General features: G+C 39.3%; 1 protein-coding gene and 1 non-coding gene across 3 annotated transcripts in view; one reads left to right on the top strand and one right to left on the bottom strand.

Annotated features, from left to right (window-relative positions):
- LOC131234322 (aureusidin synthase-like) overlaps window positions 1-26,279 on the top strand; it is a 72,206-nt gene that overhangs the window by 28,329 nt on the left and 17,598 nt on the right. The window contains exon 2 of one of the 2 annotated variants that reach the window (XM_058231117.1): window positions 15,674-17,363. The exons of the other annotated variant lie outside the window; for it this stretch is intronic. Coding sequence (XP_058087100.1) covers window positions 15,674-17,354 — 1,681 coding nt within the window. The 3' untranslated portion in view covers window positions 17,355-17,363. Of the gene's footprint in view, window positions 1-15,673; window positions 17,364-26,279 lie in introns of those variants that run through there. 2 annotated transcript variants of the gene reach the window in all.
- Window positions 2,247-2,353, bottom strand: LOC131235791 (small nucleolar RNA R71). Its single transcript, XR_009166312.1, has one exon. It is a non-coding gene; the product is annotated as a small nucleolar RNA R71 (small nucleolar RNA).

Below are 26,279 nucleotides of genomic sequence, written 5' to 3'. Positions count from 1 at the left end.
AGGAGACTTCATAGGTGCTCCATGTTGCTGTAAATGAACTGTAACTCAAACAGAAAAGTAAAATGTTGCACATAGCAACAGTGATGAATTCTCCAAATAAAACATAAAAACATGAAACTGTTGTATCATGTTTTCATGTTTGGATTAATATTTTCTGTTATATCAATTTTTAAGACTTAGTTAGACATTTAGAAAGCATTAAGACTCATAATTTTTTAATACTCAAATTATTTCTTAATATCACGAAGTCAAGCCAGCTCCAACCCCTCCCTCCATGCCAATAAAGCATAGGAGAAAACTCCAATATATTGTATATTCCACCAAATAGTAGTTTCTACAAGTGGATTCTCTGAATCCCTAGTGTCCTTTCTCTGAATTCTTTAAGTTTTAGATAATTATTTCATCATTGTTCCTCAATTTACACTCGATTTAGATTTCATCTTACTCTGATTCTAGTTCTACTTAGTTTCAAATTACGTACAGGTTTCAGTCCCTTAGGATTCGACCTCGGTCTCACCGAGTTTATTACTACATCACAACCCTATACTTGGGGAGTGAACAAGTTTTTGGCGCCGTTGCCGGGGATTGACGGTTACGTTTTCTGAAATTAACTAGTTTTAGGATTAGTTTAAGATTAGGATTTTTCTAACTTTAGGTTTAGGTTTTTCTGATTTCTAGAAACTAACCTGTTTTCCTGTTTTGTAGGATCCTGACATAAACTTCTAAATTGGTAATCCCTTTCTAATTCCTCTACTTTTTCTATTTTTTAGAATTAATTAGGGTTTGAGTTTTAGAAATTTTCTAATTCTAGGCTTTCTTTTAATTTTAGAAATTTTCTATTTTTTAATTTTAGAAAATTTTCCCTTTTTAGAAACTAACATTACTTTCTATTTTAGGATTTTGTTTTTTTTTAGAATTTTCTAACTTTAGGTTTAGAACTTTCTTACTTATTTTTAGAAAGTCTCTAATTTTAAGTTTTATTTTCTCCTTTTAGAAATCTTCTAATTCTAGTATTTTTCTATTTTTAAGAACTAGTTTATTTTTAGAAACTTTCCTCTTTTGTTTTTAGAAACTAGGTTAGTTATTTCCCTTTTAGAATTTCTTTCTAATTTTAGAAACTAACTCAACTTTCCCGTTTTGTAGGACTCTGAGATAGGTTTCTAAATTGGTAATTTCTGTCTTAATTTCTTCCTTGCTATTTCTAGATTAGGATTTGTTTTTTTTAGCAAGTTTCTAATTCTAACTCTTTTAGAATCTAACTTTGTTTCCTAATTTATTTTTAGAAATTTTCTACTTGTAGACTTTTTGTTTAGAAACTTTCCCATTTTGTAGGCTTTTAAGATAGAAATTTCTAATTCGGTAAGCTCTTTCTCTACTTTCTATTTTTCAGATCTCTTTTAGTAACTTACTTTCTAGTTTAAGACTTTCCTAATTTATTTTAGGAATTTCCACTTTTTTTTTTTAGAATTTTCCTCTTTTAGAAATTAGTTTACTTTTATCTTTCTTTTTAAGGATTTTCTAATCTTAGACATTCTCTTTAGAAACTGACTTCTTTTGTTTTCTTTTGCAGGTTTTTAACTTAGGGACTCCAATTTGGTAACTTCTTTCTAACCCTCTCTTTCTTTCTAGATTTTCTTTTCCTTTCTTAGGATTAGGTTTCGAATTTGATTGAGGGCTGCGAGTGTTTCATGCCCAAGTGGGCCCGTGACAACACTCGACGTCTCTTGACTGAAGGAGGATTGGTTGAGGGGTTGACTATCCATCGCAGGACTAGACACCACTCAAAATCCCCTGAGTTAATTGAAGTGATGGCTGAAAACCAACCTCTTCTACCCCAACCTAGGGTGGAGGACATTCAGGATGAGAATGAGGTGCATCAAGCACCCCCGCCTTGTACTTTACGAGATTATTTACAACCAGCGGGGGTGAGTACGCCCTCATGCATGATTTTTCCTAAAAATACAGGACATATGGACATCAAGCCAGGGGTTATCCAACTCCTTCCTAAGTTCCATGGGCTTGAATCTGAAGAACCATATCTACATTTGAAAGAGTTTGATGAGATCATAGCCACTTTATATTTTCAAAATGTGTCTGAGGACACAGTCAGGCTGAAACTCTTTCCTTTTTCCTTGAAGGAGAAGGCTAAAACATGGTTACATTCACTGCGTCCTAGATCCATTGGCACATGGAATGATATGCAGAGGGAATTTATAAAAAAAAAATTTCCACATCATAAAACAATTACCCTTAGAAAAGCAATCATGAACTTCACCCAAAAGGAGGATGAAACATTTTACCAATGTTGGGAAAGGTTCAAGGATTTGGTCAGTTCATGCCCACAACACGGCTTTGAAACGTGGCGCATTACAAATTTTTTCTACGATGGACTGACATCTTCCATGCGCCAAATGGTCGAGACAATGTGTAATGGAGAATTCATTAATAAAAATGTCGATGAGGTATGGGATTACCTCGATAGTCTTGCTGAAAAAACACAATCATGGGACTATTACCCAAAATCGAACACCACGTCTAGGCCGACTCAATCTAAGGAGAAAGGTGGATTGTATCTCTTAAAAGAAGAGGATGATCTCAAGTATAAAGTGACTACGCTCATAAGAAAATTTGAGGCCATGGAAGGAAAGAAGGATAAGGTTAATGAAAGTGTTTGCGGCATCTGTGATTGCAACATTCATACAACTGAAAATTGTCCTACAATACCCGCCTTTCGAGAAGTGTTGAATGAACAATCCAATGCCGTAAATACTTATCAAAGACCTTTCAATGGACCGACCTCTAATACGTACAATCCTGGTTGGAAAAATCATCCAAACTTTAGTTGGAGAAATGGACAAACTGCTACCCCTCAAGGTTTCTTAATTAAAATCCTAATCCTAACTTAATTCTAAAACTAATTAATTTCAGAAAAACGTAACCGTCAGTCCCCGGCAACGGCGCCAAAAACTTGTTCACTCCCAAGTATAGGGTTGTGATGTAGTAATAAACTCGGTGAGACCGAGGTCGAATCCTAAGGGATTGAAACCTGTACGTAATCTGAAACTAAGTAGAACTAGAATTAGAGTAAGATGAAATCTAAATCGAGTGTAAATTGAGGAATAATGATGAAATAATTATCTAAAACTTAAGGAATTCAGAGAAAGGACACTAGGGATTCAGAGGATCCACTTGTAGAAATCAGGGAGATCTTATGCCTGTTTCAAGTATTCAACTGGACTTAGAGTCCTATCTTCATCCAGTTGAAGGGTGTAACCATCAAACTGAACTTCCTTTGATATAGTTTTCAAGAGATGAAAGGTATATGAATTAGAATGGATTCCATCACCAAACCATGCCCATGAGACAAAGTAAACAACATAATTAAACTAATTACCAACCAATCAATATGCTATGAAGGTTAGGAAAGGTACCGTCATCCGACCATGCCCAAGAGACGATGGTGAACGACAGGGCTTCTTGACATCATAAACATCAAAAGGAAAGGAACATGCTCAATCTATCGCAAACCCATTGTAATTTTAGTCACAACAAACCATTAAAAAACTAAAAACATTCCCTTAATAATCAAACTAATATCAAATTCAGTTCATAAATTAAATTAAAGGCATAAAATAGAGTCCCCCATCTCCTACAAGCTTCACCTCTTAGCCCTATCTAAGAGGTCTCGCCTAACATGATTGGACCAGATCTCTGGGAAACCATGATAAAAAAAACTACAAATAAAACAAATAAACAAAACTACTCCCTGTCTCTCTCTGCGACTGACATTCTCAGCCGAGATCTCCTCCCCCTTTTTCATGCTCTCTCTCTTCTCCTTTTTGTAGCCAAGGGAGTCGGTTGTACATGAGATGGCAGAAGAGTCGGTTGCTGCGTAAGTTTACGCAACAACGAATTTAGAAACATGTTGCGTAGCAAAATCGCGAAATCCTCTTGCGTGGGAATGAGTTTTGGCAAAACACAGATCTGTTGCAATATCTATTCCGGTCAGGCTTCTTGGCCTTGCTCGATGGTCCCATGGGATAATTTTGGACGGTCCAGATAGTCATCCGATCACTGCCATGGACGTACAATGGGCCGTAAAAATCGGGCAACGTTCGGACGCCAAAAATAGAGCCTGCGAAAGGGCTCTTGCACTATGCTGATGGTGGGGCCCATGATTGATAATTTATGAGAAATCTAGACCGTCCATTGCATTCTCCTCAAAATTTTGGATGGGAAGGGACAGTTTTAGATCAGATTCGGTGTGACCCATAGAAGAAATCATGCTGCAACAAGTTTGGACAAAGTAGAATGGTCTTTTTGTGACCGCTGTGATCGGCACGTGTGCTTGCATTGATGTACGAGGTAGACATGGGTTCGACTGTCCCGAGCTCCTCTACAAGATGAATGGCTTGGATCAGATAGATGGTCCATGATGGTGGCCCACCAGCTTCTGAAAAATGCCCCTGCGCAACTGTCTATGGAAGAAATAAAAAGCAGTTGTCGTTTTTGACTCAGTCACGAGACCAACTCGTTTCGGAAGGAGATGCAGTTGCCGTGCACATCTGGTGCACTTGTGCACCATGCACACCCTGACTCAGGTGGAGTCCATGGTGATGTTTCTGAGAGATCCACTCCATCCATACGTTTTATCACCTCATTTAATGGGTTGAACCCAAGTTTGAAGCATATCCAAAAATCAAATGGGCCCAAAATCAATGGTTTATGGGCTGATCTGTCCGTTGGGCCACTTCCAGAGGGATTCATTGGCTGAAATTCGACGTGTATGGTTAATTTAGAGTCCTCAGGCCCTGTATAATGTTTTGAGCTGATCAGATGGTGGGAACCCTGTAATCTTGCATTTTAGACGTCTTTTAGGCCTGTTTAAGGTGAATGGCTGGAATTTCTCTGATCTCCGGCGTGTAAATCCTCGATCTTAGTCCCATAGAGTCTGTCCCTTGCCTTGGTGACTTTGGGGTGATAATTTCATGTTTTTAGTACCCTTTTCCAGTCCATGCTTGTCAATTCACCTTGCATCACAAACACGATTAAATTAAGCCGTTAAACATTATAATGTTCGTAAATCCAGGCAATAACTAGGGTCTAATATGCAATATTCGACCCCCAACAACAATCTACGGTGATTTGCCCCTAAGTTGAAAGTAGAAAGCTCCTCTTCTTCATCCATGCTCACACCGCTCGACTCATCGAGCTCCGCCTCACCTGCATCTAGTAAAGGGTCTGATTGGTGTTTTAAAACACCGTCCCAGAGTGGGAGTAACTAACTCAGTGGTTACTATTAGCCCTAAATTACAACAAGCATCAATTATATGATGAATTTAATGAAAGACATATATTCACAGATCCCTAACTAGTCTTATTAATGTATATGCATGTATTATGATATGATGCATAACCTCGCAACAACAATCCCTCGAGCAACTTCATCTCACAGTCGCGCATGGCCAACACTCCCTCATTGTGACCTTAACTGCCGAGTCGTCAAATCCTATCTAATGCGATGCATGAATAATGTTAGCCGAATATTTAATTAATTCCGTTTATCCAGCAAATTGGGGAAACTGGTACACCCTACATATCATTGCGCTTAACTGGTTGCGAGACCAAGGCCCCTCAACGTGCGAGGAAAGGACCGAGCGATCCTTGATCTCATTGGGTTCCCCATCTCCGATTTTAAGCACATGGGGAGTGCTGAGAAGAGGGATCACTCACGGTCACTACGGGAAGGCTGTCACCCCAGCATAGGCCAACAGCTCGGACATAGTGTCCCATTCCTCCATGCCCTACTCTTGAGTCAGTAGATCGGTTTCAAACGATTATCAATAGGCTTTAGTGGTTGAAGGGTGTTCCAAGTTCCATACAGGCGTGGGCAGACATGATTAATAAACATGGTTGGTCAGTAAGTGAACTAGACCGTGCGAGTTCAGGCGAGTACGTGACAGACGACATCGAGTACAGGCGACTCATGTAATCCAACTACTGTCGCTCATTCGCATCTGCCCAAACCCGCTGGTTTAACCGCAGGATGGTCTACCAATAGGACCACCTCCTCCCACCTCAGCTCCTTAACCAAGTTAGGGGTTTGATGACATTTAATAATATTCCAATAATTCAGGATTCATCTTCTACACAAGTGAAGTTATGCTCTCATACATTAAACATAAAATTCAGATTTTTCTACAATGAATCTACTAACAAAAATATGAAATTAATGTGCATGTGTGTTGTGATGGGTTACTGAAAAGATCAAGAGTTATACATCATTCATAGCACAAACATACAACAAAGATTAATGCTAGCACAAATATACAATAAGGATTTATACAAGCACCAATATATAACAAGGATTTATGCAAGCACCAACATACAACAAGGATTTTATGCAATCATACATGCCATAAGGAATGTTATACTAAAATCATATATGGGATGAACATGCCATACGAAAATTAAACCTAATCATATTGAAGAACAAATAGACAACATTTAATCATTTTATGGAATTTAGGAGGATCTACCATGTAGGTTTTTGGCTAGGTTCTCTCTATAGGTTACTCAAGCACATCATCCTAACACTCATAATCATTAAACTTATAGTAAAATTAGTGCTAGGCCACCTAAGGATAATAGTTTATACCTTGTGAGGAACCGCTCAATTCACGGCGCCTGTAGGGTTATGGTGTTAGGAAATCATCGTTGAGATGCCTAAACAAGAATACAAGCTTGTAAGAATTGGAAGAGATTAAACACAAGACCTAAATCTATAAACATAACTCAATACCTACCTTCAATCATCACCGAATTGACACCAATGAAGGACAGTGTTACTATAGAGGAGATGAGAGGGTGAAGGTGCACAAACCCTCATGCTTCTAAGCTCTCCCTCTCTTTCTCCTCTTTTCTCCTCTTTCTCTCTTTCTTTCTTTCTCACTTTCTTTTTTCTAAAGCAAATTCGTATGGAGAGAGGGGGTGCCCAAATGAGGCCTTTTTATAATGCTAGGTTTGGTGTAAATGGCCACAAGGGTTGGGTTTTTACTATACTAGAAATATGGGAGGGTTTTTTAGCCTCTAGGGCCCACTATGGGGCGTACATATTAATATACACCTTAGGATAGTTAGCCCTAATGATGATCTACGTATGGATATGATCGGCTCGCCATTTAGATACGCCAATCGACAGATATGATTAGAAGTCTATTCAACGGTCACCGATGGTCGATTGGGGCCGCGGCTATATGGATATGAGTAGGAAAATATCTTTACTCCATGTGTAAAGTTTAGTTATAAACTGACGATCCGAAATCCTCAACTTTGCCTGAGAGTGGACGACCTAATTTACTTAAGTTTCAGCTTCTTCCTTTAGGGTATTTGCATTTCTCATGCACTCGTCCTTTGACTCAAGTTAAGTGGTTCTGAACAGTACCCAGGTCCGACTCCCGCGATGGACGTCGAGGCCAGTATGATGAACATGATTCTATAGTTTTGGAACTAGTGGCCTACCAACGAGGTGTTTAGAGCTTATTCGAAAAACGGGGCATTTCTGGAATGAATTAGGTATTGAGATTTCTTGTGGGCAATGATTGGGGTTTGGATTAACTATGTTCATAGTGTGGCCCATTTATAACTAGTAAAAGTGGATATTTAGTCATGATTAATCTAAACCGTCGGTTTTAGGCTAAAAGAGTAACGGGGTTGATTTGGTCTATTAGTCAAGATCCGGGTCTTATCTAACTCAATTTTGGTTAGATCTTTAATTTAGTTATGATTGTCTTGACTAGTTAGCGATGGGTCAATTAGATTTTAGGCCCTATGTGAGTAAATCATGGGGCTAAACTTGATGTTTAAGTGATTGGGCGGATTCGTTGGCTTCTTACGGTTGATTAATCGAACTTGTGCAGTTCTTTACTGGTTCCACCCGTGCATAAACTAACATTGAGTGCTAATGGTCAGTAAGTGATAATATAAGTTAATTGCATTTAAAAAAAATTCAAGGATTCTTGGAGATCCAAAACAGTAAAAATCCAGGACGTTACAACCAGAACTATTAGTTGAAGTATCAACAAGTTTGACACTCAATTTGCCGGTCTCTTGTAGTAAATCCAAGGCATACTTTCTTTGATTCAGGAAGATGCCTTTTTTTGGAGTGAACGATTTCCATACATAAAAAATATTTTAATATACACAGATCTTTGATAGCAAACTTCTTGTGAAGAAGAGATTTTACTGCTGCAATGTCTTGATTGTTATCCCCTGTAATGATGAGGTCATCCACATAAATGAGAACAACTGTAGCTCCACGAATACCTCTTTTTGTGAATAGGGAGGAGTTAGCTAAACTTCTACTAAACCCATAACTCAAAAGAGCATAACTCGACTTGACATACCAAACTCTAGGAGATTGCTTAAGTCTATACAAAGCCTTATTTAATTTGTAAGCCAATTCCAAATTCGACTCTTAAGGGTTTCCTGGTGGAAGGCTCATGTAAACTTCTTCTTCCAAGTCTCCATGGGGGAAAGCATTTTTAACATCCATCTGAAATAGAGACCAATCCAGGTTGACAGCAACAGACAAAAGGACCCGAACAGTATTCATCTTTGCAACATGAGCATAAGTTTCTTTGTAATCAACCCTATAGGTTTGTGTGAACCCTTTAGCCACAAATTGAGCCTTATGCCTTTTAACTGTCCCATCACGAATATACTTGATTTTGTACACCCACTTACACCCTACAATTTTCTTGCCTTTAAGTAATTTGATAAGGTCTTAAGTATGATTTTTTATAAAGAGCTTGAAGTTCTTCATCCATGGCCTTTCTCCATATTGGTTGAACATTGGCTTCAAGAAATCTTTTGGGCTCATCAGAAATAGAACTTAAGAAAGCTAAATGAGATTGGGACACATTATTATATGTCAAATGATTCTGAATGGAAAATGTGGTGGCATGATAGGTATAGAAATCTTGCAACTTCATAGGGGGTTAAGAGGATCTGGTTGACCAACACAATATGTTTTCAGGTGGAGCCTCAATGGGGGTAGCAGTTGGTGAGGCATCTTTTGATGGAGTGACTGGTGGCTAGAATGGGGTTGTAATTGGTTCTCTTTGCTGTTCATGACCGACGGTTGGGAGAGGGACCAGATCACTAAAACACTCCCTATGGGACTGAGCCTTAAAAAAGGGTTCAGTCTCAACAAAACGAACATCTCGAGAAACAAGAAGCTTCCTACTCGATAGGTCATAACACTTGTACCCCTTCTAAGTAGAAGAGTAGTCCAAAAACACACATTTGATAGCCCGGGCATTAAGTTTGTTACGATGAAGAGTAGAAACATGAACATAGCATAGACAGCCAAACACACGAAGGTGTGAGAGATCAATAGGGCATTGTTTGAGGACTTCGAGAGGAGATTTAAATTCAAGAACATGGCTAGGAAGTCTATTGATTAAGTAGGCAGATGTGAGAACCCCGTGGGACCTGTATTTTTTCAGAACATTCATTTGAAAAAAATGCCTATTTTTTTTCATTCGGCCATGCCATTTTGTTGGGGAGTACCCACATAACTGGTTTGGTGAATGATACAGTGCTTACTAACATAATTTGAGAAGAGATTTTTAGTATATTCGGTACCATTGTTTGATCGAAGAATTTTGACATGAGTACCAAACTGATTTATAATCATGGACTGAAAAGTTTGGAAAGCAGAAACAACTTCACTTTTAAATTTCAATAGATAAATCCAAGTGGCACGTGATTTATCATCAATAAAGGTAATGAAATACTTATAACCATCATCTGAATCAAAAGGAATAGGGCCCCAAACATTAGAATGAATTAATTGAAAAGATACAACAGACACAGACAATGAGGTACTAAATGGTAAACGAGTCTATTTAGCAAATTGACACACTTCACAAGTACCAAAATGTCTAGGTTTAATGGGAAAAAGTAAGGATAAAATGCGATCAGAATGATGTCCCATACGCTTGTGTCAATCAGTGGGAGTTTGAACAGTCAAAGCTTGAGAGTCATATTTCAGCAAGTATAACCCATGCGAATAGATGCCCTCACCAATCCTCTTCCCCATAACTCGATCCTGAAAAATCACAGTAGTGGGAGAAAAGAGAACATCACAGTTCAAGGCATTAGTCAGTTTTCCAATAGAAAGTAATTTTGAAGGAAAAGAAGGAATGTAAAGTGCCACAAAATCAGGGTAGTTAGGGAAAAAAATTAATTTGTCCACAACCACGAATAGAAGCAAAAGACCCATTTGCAACTGAGACAATTTTATTAGTATGTGAGGGAAAATTGGATAAGCCAACAGATTCATTACTCACATGATCTGTGGCACCAGAATCAATAATCCAAGTGTGGGAATTAGAGGTGGCGGAAAGAAAGGCTTGGAGATCACCTAGGCATGGGTAGAAGGTGATGATTCAGGAATGCGGGAGTCAGGCTTACTCAGTTGCTGTAAAAGTTTAGCTAATTATCCAATGGAGATGATGGTATCGGAAGTGACACTATTGGTTGCTCTGGCAATCTTGTCACCCTTATCAAACTTCGGCTTGAGATTGGGTTGAGCGATGCAACAATGATCTTTAGTATGCCCAATTTTATTGCAGTGTTCACAACAACACCCTTTCCCTTGATTGCGAAATTGATTTTGATCCTTGCCATAATTGTTCCCTTGCTTCTTGTCATCCTTCCTTTTATCCACCAATAAAGCACTTGCTTCAGAAATGATAGTAGTAGAGTTACGCTCATTGCTCATGGCCCTTTTCTGGTTTCCTCTTGCTGGTTGGTCGCACAAATATTGGACAAGGAGGGAACATCCAATCCCATCAAGATCTGGCTTCGATGATTCTCAAACTCAGGTTTTAAACTAGCCAATAACTAAAACACCCTGTCTTGCTTTGCCCTTTGTTGTAATATTTTGAGATTTGTTGTGAGAGGACAATACATATTGAGTTCATCTTACATACTTTTCATCTTGCCCAAGTGCTTAGTAAAGAAATTGTCTCCCTATTTACATTCGTTGATTTCTTGTTTCAACTGGAAGATTTGGGCAACATTATTTTGATGGTCATATAAATCCCTAACAAATTCCCAAAGATCCTTAGCAGATTCAAAAAAAGTGAATATCTCAGCAATCCTTTTTTTTTTTCAACCGAAAAGATTCATATATTCCAAGGGAGAACATATACAACTCATTCGGGCCCGAGCCAGGCGAACAAAAAGAGATCCCAGCCACGGCCTATCGTAAAAGCAGGAAACAAAACAATTATAAACTAGGGCCTAACCTAGATCTAGAGGAGACCTGGAGAGCCCCAAGGCCCACTTTGTATAGAAAAATCAAGCCTCTGATCTTGGGGGGGAGATCTGCAACCTGCCACGTCACAAAGGACTGCTGAAGAGAGGAGCCTAACCAGGCCATCCCATCCGCTGGACCATTCCCTTCCCTAAGGATGTGGCTGTATGAGAAGGACCCACTAGCCCTTGGCCTATCGATCCTTCTGTTCCAGTGAACCCACCTCCAAGAGGGCACCAACGAGCCTAGAGTCTGATTCAATCTGGACCATATTAAAACCGGACTCAAGGCATAACAAAATGCGATTATAGACAACTCTGAGCTCGGCTTTAGAGTTAGACCCAATGTCATACCCCACTGAGAAGGCGAAACAGAATTCCCCATCGTCACGCTTGCAAATACCTCCGCCGCCCAATTTCCTCGGGTTGCCCAAAGCAGACCCATCAACATTAAGCTTGACAAACCCACGGGATATCTCAACAATCTTTGGTTCCATGGAGTTGACATAACCAAATGGTCATGAGATTGCCATTCTTCGAACTTGGGGTTATCCATCTTAGGTGCATTTTTTGTTCCATTGATGTGCCCTAATTTTGACTTTCCACTAAGCAACAAAGAGACTGCTCGGGACCAGGGAACATAGTTTAAATCATTCAAGAGAACCGATGAGAGCCTCATGCTTGGGTTGCTGTTATTATCAGATTCAACCATTAAAGAAAAATAGTGGAGAGAACTTACAGGAAGTGTCGTACTGTGTAAGTCTCGTCTAAAAAATCTTGAATGTAAGAGGCAGCACCCTACCTTCTTGCTCATTCGGAGGAGCGAAAAGTTATGTATATCGGAAGTATGCTTGATTTTCACAGTCTCACTTCTTCCCAAATTGACGGACAAATGAGAGTCGGATCAGAACGATAGCTTTAATACCATAAAGAATCTAATAAACGCAATCACATACTTAACACAATGAAAATTTACGTGGTTCAGTCTGGTAGCTTACCTCCGCGGCAGAAGAAGATAGAAGGATTTCTTATTCATGGTTGCTCATATAAGAGCACCTCAATATATAGAGATACAAGAAGCTTCTAGGCTAAGAAAGGAACCAAAAATAGCACATCCCAAATATAGCACATTCCATATTAGCACCAACCATATTAGCGCCTCCCATATTAACACCACCCATAAAAATAGAAACATAATCTTTCCTTCTCCACAACAATACGCCACACCACTTTATGCATATGGAGTGCAGAGAACTACCTTATACAGGCCATATACCGAGAAAACCCCTCTTGGTCATCAAAGTACATATTGACAACTTCTTCTTCTTCTTCTTCTCCTCTTTATTTATTTATTTAACTTTAAAAAAGGTGTTGCATTTTAGTTAAATTTAACACCCAAGAAACTACAGTTGAGATGAAATATATAATGCAATGATAATTAGGTATCCACAAATGTCGAATTTTACCATGTAAGGTTAATTTATGATCCAACTCAAGTGGTTAGTTTATGATCCATCTAAATTGGAGCTCACCATTTAGACGGTTTAATTTTATATTTCAAATTCACCATGTGTGGTTGAACTCAATTAAGAAATTGGACTGCATGTTAGCTGTGGCTATAACGGCATGTGCTCCACACTATAAAATTACATATTTTATATTTATATTTTAAAGGAATCACAATGTCTGCATCCCCTCGTTTATGCTTTACAGAGGCACATTTTTAACAAAAATGATTTATGAATAATTTTTCTTATATATATTTCTCTACAGGGTGTATATAGATACAATGAAGATGTACAGTATATAATGAATAAGAACAGCTTCCAAAGATGGAATTCCATGGATAAAGCGGGGTGGGCCATTTCAATGAAATGTAAAAAGGTTTAGTTGGTGGATTGTTGTTGAACTGATTAGCTGATCTCAAAATGTAAACAAGACCCATGAGGAATTTTGTGTGGTTTAATGGAATCAAAATGTTGGCCTTTATCTCTTTAATGGTGCCCCCTGAAGATGCCTACAGAGTTATAAGCGACGAGCTCTCAAGTTTCCCAAAAAAAATAATTGATGGTAGTAAGTTGTATTAAGTTTTTGAACTAAACATACAAGGGCCTATTTGGATTAGCAATTACATAATCGAAAGCTAGTGGGAGTACTATGTTACGTCACTTCCATGATACATCTCGGATGATGGATATGCATGTAAACCATGAATTGTGATTCCATACATTTCGGACTATGATACATTTCCAACTATGGATATGCATGTAAACAAAGAATTGTGATTGGACACATGAATTTTCAAATGTGTTATATAGAGACATTAATGTCCAACCATTTTGCAATACAATTTTTAGGGCATGACCCAATAAATGAGGCAGATCCAAAGCCCAAGTGGACCACTTCACACCAAGGAGTGGAGACAATGATGTCCATTGTTGAAAGCTTCCTAAGGCTTACCATGATCTTATTTGCCATCCAACCTGCTCATAAGTTTACATAGACTTGAATGAATGAAGGGAAAACATAAAGATCAGCTTATTCCAATACTTTTGCTTACACTGAGAAGCTTTCAATGGTTGGCTTCCGATTCTCGTTGATTTCTATAGTATGGTCCATTTCCAATTTTTATCATGTAGGACTACGGAACTATGACACGTCAGCAAATCTCCCTCAAGTGTCATATTCGTTTGGATTACTATGATTTGACAGTGGATTGTATCCAATCAATGGGAACATTTAAGGATGTGAGTTTTCCACCACATGAATGTCATAGTCAACCATTCAAACAAGCCCCAAGAGGATTCACGTCACACGTGTGAGAGATCGGAGCCTTTAATTGGCTGGGGTCCACCATCATGGATACATAAAGAAATTTCCTTGGATGTTCATACCTAACCTTCAATTATTGATCGATTGCCTATTGGTTGTAAACTTGAAAAAAAAAAAAAAATAATAATAATAAAATCCATTAAGGATAAATGGGTGAGATCTATAGAATTTAAAATAAGGGTAGTAATTCGGGTCAAAGTTCTATGTCTTTATAAAGGCGCAACAAAGGTCTCTCATTCGCCGCTCAACAAAGATCTCTCATTTGCCGTTCAACACATCCTCCTTAAGATCAAGGTTGCAGCTTCCATCATGGGATCGAAGCTGTGGTTCTCAACGGTCCTGCTCGCTATCATTCTTGTGACGCTTGGCTTCTCTGCAACTCTCATCCTTCACGGCTACCATATAGAGGGGTATGTCTCTAATCGCCATTAGTTTCTTTAGCTTATTATTATTATTATTATTATTCTTATAATTTTAAGTTCAGCTTAAGCAGAGTAGGGAAGAGAAATAAAACTGTATTAATACTTCCTCCGACTTGTCATCTTTTGCTAATTATTTTTGAGGGGAGCTCATATGACACCGGGGTTGTTGTGGGGCTACGCCAACTTTGCATCAGATCCACCCCATCCATTCTATACACCCTTTGATGTTAGCCCATGGGACCAAAAATCAAACTGACCAGAAGCTCAGGTGGTCCACACTACAAGGAGACGTTGGGAGGGGATGCTTGGCCAATAAAACCTTTCACACTGTTTGCGAGTCACGCTGTTATGTACATGCCATCTTAATTTATTTGAGCCATTGTAAGATCCAGACATGAATCTGTGGCTGTCTCCTCTCCATTGTTCCCTATGGTGCGGACCACCTTAATTGCTGATATTAGTGATTTTTTTTTTTTAGCTGCGGCCTAAACAGCGAGGGACACACTTGATGTATGGAGTGGATGTGATAAGTAAGATTATAACATGGGCTCACGGTACAACAGGTGTTATAGAGGATTCAGCTGCTCTTTTTGGGCATATGCTTCATCCACACAAGGGTAGGATGATTTGGAGGTGTGGGTTGATATATCAAGTATTATGACCAGAGGAATAGTTAACACATTTGTAAAATTGTAATTAACAAATAATTCTACACAGCTGTGACTTAAAGTTCAATTATTATACTATTACACCATATTTACAGCAATAGTTCATAATCCAAATAAGGCCTTTAGCCTTTTATACACAAAAATCCATTCAGTCCATGCAAATGGAATCATTTGTAAGGCCTAAGGCCTTATTTTAATGAATCGAATCGATTAGTGGTGCAAATTCGTATATTACTATTAACGCAGGCTCATTTAGGTGATCATTTGTCAATTCTATAACTGATTTGCATCTATCATCATCATCATCATCATCATCATCATATTAATCTTCATTCAAATTATCATGACTGCTCATGATCAACCGTCCTCACTCGGCATCATCTCTTGCTTTGCCACTTACAATTATCTTTCCTTTTGAATGTGTAGGGAATTAAGAGGCTTGGATGAAGAGAAGAGCCCTGCAGTCTACATATCTGCAGCATTTGAATGGCTCAGGAGAACCGTGTTTGGTGTGAATGGAGGATGGTTTTCAAGCAGCAGTGAGCCTAATAAAACAAAAACCATTCTCGTGGTTGCTAACATAAGCAGCTGTCACAAGTCCCTTACAGATGCCGATAGGCCAGTGTACTGTTGCCCTCCCAAACCAAAATCGGAGGAGTCCGTCATAGATTTCCAGTTCCCAAGCCCTTCCTCACCGATGCGTATCCGTCGGCCAACCTACCTTGTTGATGAAGAGTATATTGCCAAGTACGAGAAGGCCGTCTCAATCATGAAGCAACTCAGCTATGATGACCCACGTAGCTTTAACCGCCAAGCAAACATGCACTGCATCTATTGCACCGGAGCCTATAACCAAGAAAATTCAACCTCCATTTTCAAGATACACAATTCATGGCTATTCTTCCCATGGCATCGCGCCATGATCTACTTCCATGAGCGGATGCTTGCGAAATTCATGGGAGACGACACCTTTGCGCTGCCTTACTGGAATTGGGATAACCCTGCAGGCATGGTTTTCCCCAGTATGTACTTGAATGGGTCTTTCGTTGATAAGGACCGGAATCCCATCCACCTCCCACCCCACGTCGCCGACATCAGCTACAATGAAAAGGAGAGTGGGCTTGGGCCTGAGGACCAAATATCCTCCAACCTTGCATTCATGTATACTCAAATGGTTTCTGGTGCAAAGAAGCCCGAGCTCTTCATGGGATGCAAGTACAAAGCCGGTAAGGAGGGCTACTGCAAGTCGCCAGGAACAATAGAGATTGCTCCCCATGACACGTTGCACTCATGGGCTGGGAGCGATATAACGCCTGAGGGGGAGGACATGGGTGCGTTCTACTCGGCTGCACGTGACCCTGTCTTCTATGCTCATCACGCAAACATTGATCGCCTGTGGAATGTCTGGAAGGGGCTAAGAGGGAACCGTCTTGAGTTTGAAGATCCTGAGTGGCTCGACTCTTACTTCTACTTCTATGATGAGAACGCCCAACTTGTCAGGATCAAGATACGGGATACCTTGGACATGACTAAATTCAGGTATACTTACCAGGAGGTGGACCTTCCTTGGCTCAATGCACGCCCCAAACCATCCATTTCTCCCCAAATCTCACGCAACATATTGAAGATGAGAGAGACCCAGAATGGATTGCAACTGCCGAGTCACACCTTTTCTCCGGACTTTGGCCCAGAGGGTCGCACCCTCGACACTACCATAAGGACCAAGGTCCATAGGCCTAAGATTCACAGAAGCAAAAAAGAGAAAGAGGAAGAAGAAGAGGTGTTAGTCGTGTATGGGATTGATGTTAAGAAGGACACATATGTGAAGTTTGATGTCTATGTCAATGTGGTTGATGAAACCACCACAGGACCTGAGTCTCGAGAGTTTGCAGGGACCTATGTTAACATGCGCAGTGGTGTAAGGTTAGTGAGGAATGAGGGAGATTCGACAGTGAAGGGAAAGAGCACTCTTAAGTTAGGGATTTCAGAAGTGGTGGAAGATTTAGAGGCAGATGAAGATGAGTACATCTGGGTTACTTTGGTGCCGAGAGGTGGGACTGGAGTAAATACAACCATTGATGGGATTCAGATTGAATATATGAGGTAATTGCTGAGCTTTGGACTATTATAGCAAGGGAAATGTAATGAACCCGTAGGGTATCGTTAATGAAGCCCTGATGCAGTCTAAGGAAATGTAATACTGTCTTTGGATTTCTTTTAGCTTATATTTAAATGAATGATAGTCCATTCTGTTAATCACAAAATTGCGTAAGAGTGGGATTAGTTTTCTATTCCAGTTGTGATAATTTATATATTAGTTGTAGTCGGGATTTTGGGGGGGAGAGAGAGAGAGAGAGAGGTATATAAGTGTATTAGGGATTTCTAAATCGTTCCTAAGGGTTCAAGGGCATAGCTAGGGCTTGCAAAGTAGATTCAATGCTTGTTTGATTTGGTAAGACTATCTCATATAATTTCTGCTTTCATAGTACATTATTCGTCGCTTTGTACTGTGGTTGTTTTTTCCAAAATGGTTTTTTCAAGTAAAATTCAGATTGTTCTTATTTGGATTTGGTTGTGTGATTGCTTGTACTTTGCTTAATTCGTCTCTAGGTATTTCCACGGTTTCCAACAAGTGGTATTAGAGCAAACGTTGGGAAACATGTCAAATTTGAAAGCAACATATTAATGGAATCTAATCCAAAGTTTGATGTAGAAAAATATTTCGGTAAAAACAATTTTGAACTGAAGAAAATTAAGATGAATGGTATCCTGTTCAATAAGGATTAGGAGATGCTCTCCTTGAAAAATGACTGTAATCTATGACAAAAGACGAATGGAGTAAGATGGATAAGAAAGCTAGAATATCTATTCAATAATTCTTAATGAATAAGGTCATTTATAATGTTATTAAAGAGAAAACTCCAGCAAGTACATGGGCGAAATTAGAGAATATTTATGTGAAGAAATCTTTTGAGAATCGTTTGTACTTGAGGCTATAGTTCAATCTGAAGATGACAGATGACGCTGATGTTGAGTCCCACATTAGTTACTTTAATAAGTTGATTTGTAAAGTTTTGGATGTGGAAGAGATGATGAAAGATGATGATTAGGCATGTGTACTACTGAATTCTCCTCCAGTTTTATATAAGTCATTCAAGGACTCTTTGTGAATTGATAGAATGACCATTAGTGTTAAGACCGTTATCTCAACCCTTTAGTCGAAGGTGATGAGAAAGAAAAATGATGACGTGGATGCTTCTACAGATGCACGGGTTACGAGGGAAATAAATTCTGAACGGGACAATGGATCTTCGTGATCGAGGTCTAAATCTAAGGGCAAAGTCAAAGGCAAGTTGAAGTGTCAGAATTGTGGCATGACGGAGCACATGAAGAAGGATTGTCAGAATCCTAAGTCGAGAAAGGAGAATTCAGATAGTTTTTCCAAGGAAGCCAACATTGTGGAATCCAGTGAGGAAATGAATAATAGTAACATGTTGACCACAATAAAATCCAGGTACTTCAACGGAGAATAGATTTTGAATACAAGGGCTTTATACCTGTGACCCCTCATCGGAGTTGGTTCACCAGTTTTACTGAGTGCGATAGTGGCCATGTGTTTTTGGGCAATGATAATGCACATAAAATGGTAGAAGTTGGATCGGTACGTATCAAGATATTTGATGGCATGGAGCGTATCTTAACTGAAGTGAGATATGTTCTTAATTTGAGGAAGAATTTAATATCTCTCAGAGCACTCGAGGCGCTTGGGTGCAAGTTCACCGATTTCGATTGTGTCATTAGGGACTGTGTGATTTTTAAGTTTCCCTGTAAATACTTGTAAAAGAAGTAATTATGACTAACTTCAACTGTATGAAATCGGCAAGAATTACATCTCGAAAAACAGTTTAAAATATCAAGTTTTACTGATTTAAACTTGTGGGCCCCATCATGATGTATGTGACTTATCCACACCATCCAACCTTTTTCACGACACATTTTAAGATTTGAGTCCAAAAATGAGGCAAATCCCAAAGTCAAGTGGGCCCCGTCTTAAGAAATAATGATTGTAAGGATGTCAACCGTTGAAAGCTATTTTCTTTCTAAAGCTGACATTGATGTTTATTTGTCATTCAACCGGTTCATAAGGTCACAGAGTCATAGATAAAGGGAAAACAAAGATATTATTTTTATCCAAAACTTCTAGGGCTCTCAAAAAGCTTTCAATGGTAGGAGCTTAATTCCCATTATTTCCTATGGTGTGGTCCATTTGAGCTTTATATCTGCCTCATTTTTCAACACATGCCCTAAAATGAGCTAGCTAAAGGAATGAACGATGTGGATAAGACACTTATATCATGATGGCCCCCACAAATGTAACATTTTTTCCGGGGTGACGTGAGATATATATTCAAGAAAACCCATGGTAATTACTTAATATCAACAACTAAATTGACGTAGTGTGATTATGGTATACATTGATTTTCAAGTCCCCAGTTCCAACAATAATGAACTATCATCCAAAACTTGAGACGTGAAGAATAAGGCCTCAGGGTTTGTGGTAGACTCACAAGAGTTTCAGTATATACCATATACGTTATGAGTTGGAGTACATATGGATGTGAGGGTGTGTGTGTAAAGAAAAAACGAAAGAAAGAAAGAAAGAAAAGTAGGTAGAATATTTTATGACGATGCGTTAAAACTATGAAAAGATGTGGGAATAAATTGGAGGTGGTGCTATGAATACATTAGGGTGAGTTTGTCGTGCCGCGTATTGTGGTTTTCTATGATGATGGGTCATATCGTGGGACAATGTAGTTTTCCTATGAAAATGAGTTACAAATGGATGGCCAAGATTCAACTCGTGAAGAAAAAGGTAAGTGTGATTAGCTGGTGTACCACACACCACCGATTGTGGCTATGTGTCGTGCCAAGACAAGCGGTGGCGTTGTAAAAACGGTTCAAATGAATCAAAGTTACATGGGCCCTAAAATGATGTATTTATTATATCCACACCTTTCATCCATTTTTCAAGATCATTTTAGAGCATGACTGCAAAAATGATTCATATACAAAGCTTAAGTGGACCACACTACAAGTAGCAATAGGACAATAATTCTCACCATTAAAATATTCATAGGGCCCACTATCCAATCTTTTCATAATGTCACTCGGACCTGGATAAGGAGGAAAACCAAATATCATATTGATCCAAGACTCCTGCTTTTTGCAGTGTGGTTCCCTTGTTCTTTGGATTTTATTATTATTATTATTATTTTAAGCTCAAGCCCTACGACAACTTTGCCAAATGAAAGGACGGTTGGGAGATAACACATACCTCGTGATGGGACCCATAGAACTTGGTGACGTCAACACATAAGCCAGATTGGTGGTGTGTGGTACACCAGCCAATCCCCTTCCGAAAAAAGTACCCTGCAATGATTTTGTGGCGGAGCTTGAATCGATTTTCAAAGATGATGGGTCACGTTATTAAGATGAGTGAATATTTCTATGACAATGAGCTGCAGGTGGGACCTCTCACCCAAAAGAAAAGGTAGATTGGAATGACTGATTGCAAAGCAAAAATTTATTGTACCGGTTGTCTATTAACACTGCCATTCACTAGTTCCCCGTGGTAGTCACCATGATGCATTTGTTTTATCTGTTCAATTTAAACTATATCGCACTTAAAATGTTTTTCCCCTTTTGTTTTGCTCCAGAACACCGGATTGGTCAACATCAGCTTTAGGCCTGGAGCTAAAAATACAAGTAATAATGGCTACTTAATTTACAATGTAAATACATTGTAATTTGAAAATTAAATAGGCCCTAAACAGGTTTTAGCAGTGGGTGTCATTAATTATTATTACTACTTAATTTGTGTGATGTGGTCCACTTAAATCTTAAATCCCTGAAATGATTTTGAAAAAAATTAGATGAATCGGTGTGGATAAAACACATACATGAGGCCCAAAAGCCTCTGCTTGCATCGATTCGGTCTGGGAAGGGGCAGGACGCCATCCACGTCCGCTGACTCCACTGTCGAAAGTAATTTTCGAATAAATAACAGTTCCCCATCTAAATGGAGGAGCTTCCACCACGTTGATCCTACGGTATATAGTGGTCCCGGATTGCGATCTATGGATCAGATCGTCCCAAGGACAAGCTAAGATGGACAGACTCTCGTGCACAATGTTTCTCTCTCCGTATACTCTCAGTATTTTGTATATCTTATATTTATGCGAGAGAGAGCGCGTGCCTTTTATAGGAAAGGAGAGGAGATTGGATGAGACCATATCATCCGGTCTTATCCCTATCTCCTATCATAAATCAAATTCAATTTTGAATTTGAATATAACCGAAAAGGAGAAAGGCCGGAAGATGCCTAAACATGTGGGACCCACCCACTAGTGATTGCTCACCGGTGGGCCCCACCGGCCTACGTCCAACATCTCCCACTCAATCACATTGTGGGATAGGCACATAAATTTGTTCATCTAACTTGCCTAATAACAATCATAAAACCAAACATTGCGATCAAAAGAATCAGAGGCGTGGACCAGCTGGATCACCATTATCTTCTCACAGTGCTTAAGTACTAAGTGACCACCGACTAGTACTCAATAACCCAAGCTTTGCAATGCCTGTCCTAGTCGCATGACCACACCGGATGGAGTTAACTCAGACTCGAGTACTCGGCCAACATACGCACTTATCCAACTTATCGAGTTATTCAAAACTTGATTTTTCACAAACTTCGAATAAAACCAATTCAAAGCAATACTTATATATATATATATATATATATATATATATATATATATATATGTGTGTGTTTTTAAGAAAAAATATTGTTTATAAAAGTCTAATAAAAACAACTCGATACTGCCGGCGGATTAATCTTCAAATGTATATTTATAGTTCTAGAAACTTGGTGTAGTTATCACGGGATCTTCCCCACACAGATGTATAATTTAGAATCAATCAAGCCATTTTCCTAGCGTAATTGATTCTGACCAATCAAGAACCTTTCTTCATAGTACACTAGAGTAGCAACAGTCAATCTAATCCTCATATACACAAGAGGAGGATAGCTAAGGACACAAAGAGTCACCTACGAGACTGGCTACTCACACGTTATAATGATTAGATCGAATCAAAGCAATCTGTAGGTAATAGGTCCCAGCACGTGGCTACAATCCACGTCGTAAAGTAGACAATGCTAGGTGAATGTCGGGTTTACAATACGCGAGTCATTCTACATGAGGTATGACTCATCTTATAACCTCATAACCTGGCTTTAATTTCAGGCCATAACATTGATCGCATGTAACGGAATGGTGCGATTATGTTATTCGACTTTATCAGTCTCATCTTCAATCTTTATAAGATTATAGGCAGATATGACTCACTCATATCCTCATCTTTTATTATTCACAATAAAGAGAAGTTCATACCTCAATGTATAAATATAACCCTAAATGTACCTCTCTTGTACATTTAAGGTTGGTCAACCCGTGCGAGTGGGTGATCGGCCTGCCGACAAAAATAGAAATCTTACATGATTTTAAGGTAAATGCTGATGATCTTCATACCTAGTTATATTAGTGTTCAATACTGAATAAAAAGAATATATTATTCATACTACAAAATAAGTACATCAGTCAAGCTTTCCTCAATCCCATCTGCCTGACGTGAACCTGAAATAGATCTCTAGCTATAGGTTTCGTCATGAGATCAGCCATCATCTCCTTAGTAGGAATGTAGCTGAGGGCGACCTTCTTACCTCTCACTTGATCACGAATGTAGTGATACTTGATCTCAATGTGCTTAGATTTCTGGTGGTGTTTAGAGTCATTTAACAAATCAATGGCAGAAGTATTGTCTATCTTCAGCGATATAGGCTGACAAACACTCGATACAACACCCAGACTCAAAAGAAACCTGTGAACCCATACACACTCCTAAACTACAGCACAACATGCAATGTACTCAGCCTCTATAGATGAAAGAGTCATGGATGTCTCTTTCTTACCCGACCATGAGCTAACTCTTCCTTCGAGTAAAAACATATATCCTGAAGTAGACTTTCCCTTGTCGGTGTCATTACCCCAAGCAACATCAGAATATCTTTTAAGCTCGAGGCTTGTGCCTTCATAACACAACATTAGGTCTTTTGTTCCTCTGAGATAGTGGAATATACGTTTAACGACTTGCTAATGAGACTGTCCTGGGTTACTCTGAAAACTGCTGACTATGCCAACTGCATAGCTAATATCCAGTCTGGTGCAAAGCATGGCATACATTGAGCTCCCTACTGCGCTTGCATAAGGTACTGAGGACATAGCCAATTTCTCGGCTTCAGTCTAGGGACGCGATTTCCTGTCTAGCTTGGTAGCTTTATCCATAGGGGTTTCAACAGCTTTTGAATTTTCCATCCTGAACCGCTCTAAGATCTTTTGTATATAGGTTGCTTGAGACAAGCCTAAAAATTTCTTAGAGCGATCCCTGATGATTTTTACCCCAAGAATAAAGTTGGCTTCACCGAGGTCTTTCATCTCAAAGTTCGAGAATAGCCAATCTTTAGTCAATATTAACAATTGCATGTCATTACCAGCTAACAGGATATCGTCTACATATAGAGATAATATCAGAAAAGATCTTCCAGACCGTTTTATATATACACAATGATCTTCTTCACTCATCGTGAATCCAAAAGTGGTGATGGCCAAGTGGAACCTCATGTACCACTGTCTTGAAGATTGCTTCAGCCCATAGATAGATTTTAACAACTTGCAGACTTTCTTCGGATGCTTTTTGTCCACATAACCCATGGGTTGTTGCATGTATATCTCTTCTTCCAAGTCACCATTTAAGAATGCGGTCTTTACATCCATCTGATATAACTCTAAGTCTAAACTTGCGACAATGGACAAGATCATGCGGATTGAGGAGAACTTTGCAACAGGTGAAAAGGTCTCCTCGTAATCAATGCCTTCTTGCTGTGTAAAACCTTTAGCAACTAATCGTGCTTTATACTTGTCCACTGTACCATCTGCCTTTCTTTTGATCTTAAGTACCCATTTGTTACCTATCGCTTTGCGATTGGAAGGCAGATCAACAAGTTCCCAGACTTTATTCTTCTCCATGGAGGCGATCTCTTCGTCCATAGCATTTACCCAATCGGCCGAGTTAGAAGATAATAATGCATCTTGATATGAATCAGGTTCATCATCATCAACTGCAACGCAAGAGAATGTTTGCCCCTCAATATCGAAGTATCTTCGGGGAATCAATCCTCTTTCGCTTCGACGTAACTCAGGAGCCTGCTGCGATGTCCTCCCACTGTCCTGGTGAACTATAGGAGCATCTTCATCTTGAGGAGCAGAACTCCCACTCTCCTGAGATACATCGGGCATTTCAAAAAATTCTATTGGAACCTTTTGCTTCATTCGGCTTGGGTATCTATCTTCAACGAAGGTCACGTCTCGGGACTCTATCTCAATCCATCGTCCATGGTCCTCATAAACTAGAACGTATCCCTTTGAATGCATAGGGTACCTAATGAACACGCATTCAATGGTTTTACTATCAAGTTTACCTCTATGTTGAGTAGGTAGCAAAACATATGCCAATGATCCCCAAGGGCGTAGGTGGGCTAAAGAAGGAGTCCTCCCAGACCACATCTCATATGGAGTCTTAGGAATGGTTTTGGATGGGACTCTATTAAGGACGTAGACGGCTGTTAACAGTACATTTTCCCAAAATGTGGTAGAGAGATTAGCTTGTGCCATCATCGATCTAACCATGTCCAATAGTGTCCTATTCCTTCTCTCTGCAACACCATTTTGTTGTGGAGTGTAAGCCATTGTGTACTGCCGAACAATTCCAACGTTTTCACAATATGATTTAAACGTTTCAGATGTATACTCGCCACCTCTATCAGATCGAAGGGTTTTAATCTTTTTCTCAAGCTGATTTTCCACCTCAGCTTTATATTTAAGAAAACAATCAAAAGCCTCAGATTTGTGTGAGATGAGATACACATATCCATAGCGCGAGTAATCGTCAATGAAAGTGACAAAGTATTGACATCCGTTTCTGGCATGTACATTAAATGGTCCACAGATATCTGAATGGATTATCTCAAGTGTGCCCGTAGACCTAGCCGCTTTGGGAAATGGTTTCTTCGATGTCTTCCCGGACACACAATGTTCACAAAATGGCAAATCAACTTTGGATAAGGAGTCTAACAGACCAGAACGTACTAGTCTTGTCATACGATCCTTTCCAATGTGACCTAACCTCGCGTGCCATTTTTGAGATTCAGATACTATATTTTTATTCGACATAGTAGATAAAGCAATATGGGCATTATCACAATCTACGTCTAGAATAAATAAATCTGAAATTAAATTTCCCCATGCAAAGATGAGGTTATTTTGTCTCATAGAAACTCTAGTCCCAGAAAATCGAATATCGAAACCATCAAATAATAACCTAGAAACAGAAATTAAATTCCGACGCATCCCCGGTGCAAAAAGAGTATCACGAAGGATTATTGTTTGCCCTATGCGTGTACGGAGATGGAGAACGCCAATCCCTAGTACGTCTTCAACAGCGTTATTGCCCATGTACAGCTTATAACTTCCTTTAGCTACAGGCTGGAATTCCTCGAGTCCTCGACGACTCTGAGTCACGTGCTTTGTTGCGCCTGAATCCAAAATCCACTCGTTAGATATAGTATCAACGGAAAGGATTTCAGAACAAACGCCTACATACAAAGTATCTTGTGACTGAGAAATTACCGTCTTTTTGTGGGCACACTGCCGAGCATAATGGCCGAAATTTCCACAGACAAAGCAGATTACATTTGTCTTTTTCTGCTTCTTCTTTCCATTCCCCTTCTTGAGATTTGGAGCAGGTGTTGTGGTCTTCTGTTCTTGATTATTCTTCTTCGCCTTCTTGCGAGCTTTGGACCGTTTATTGTTAGCTTTTCGCTTATGGGTCTCTGCTACAAAGGCCTTGGCCGAAC

Source organism: Magnolia sinica, chromosome 19 (assembly GCF_029962835.1).
Source record: "Magnolia sinica isolate HGM2019 chromosome 19, MsV1, whole genome shotgun sequence".
Lineage (NCBI taxonomy): Eukaryota > Viridiplantae > Streptophyta > Magnoliopsida > Magnoliales > Magnoliaceae > Magnolia > Magnolia sinica.
This window is presented reverse-complemented; position numbering and strand designations above follow the sequence as displayed.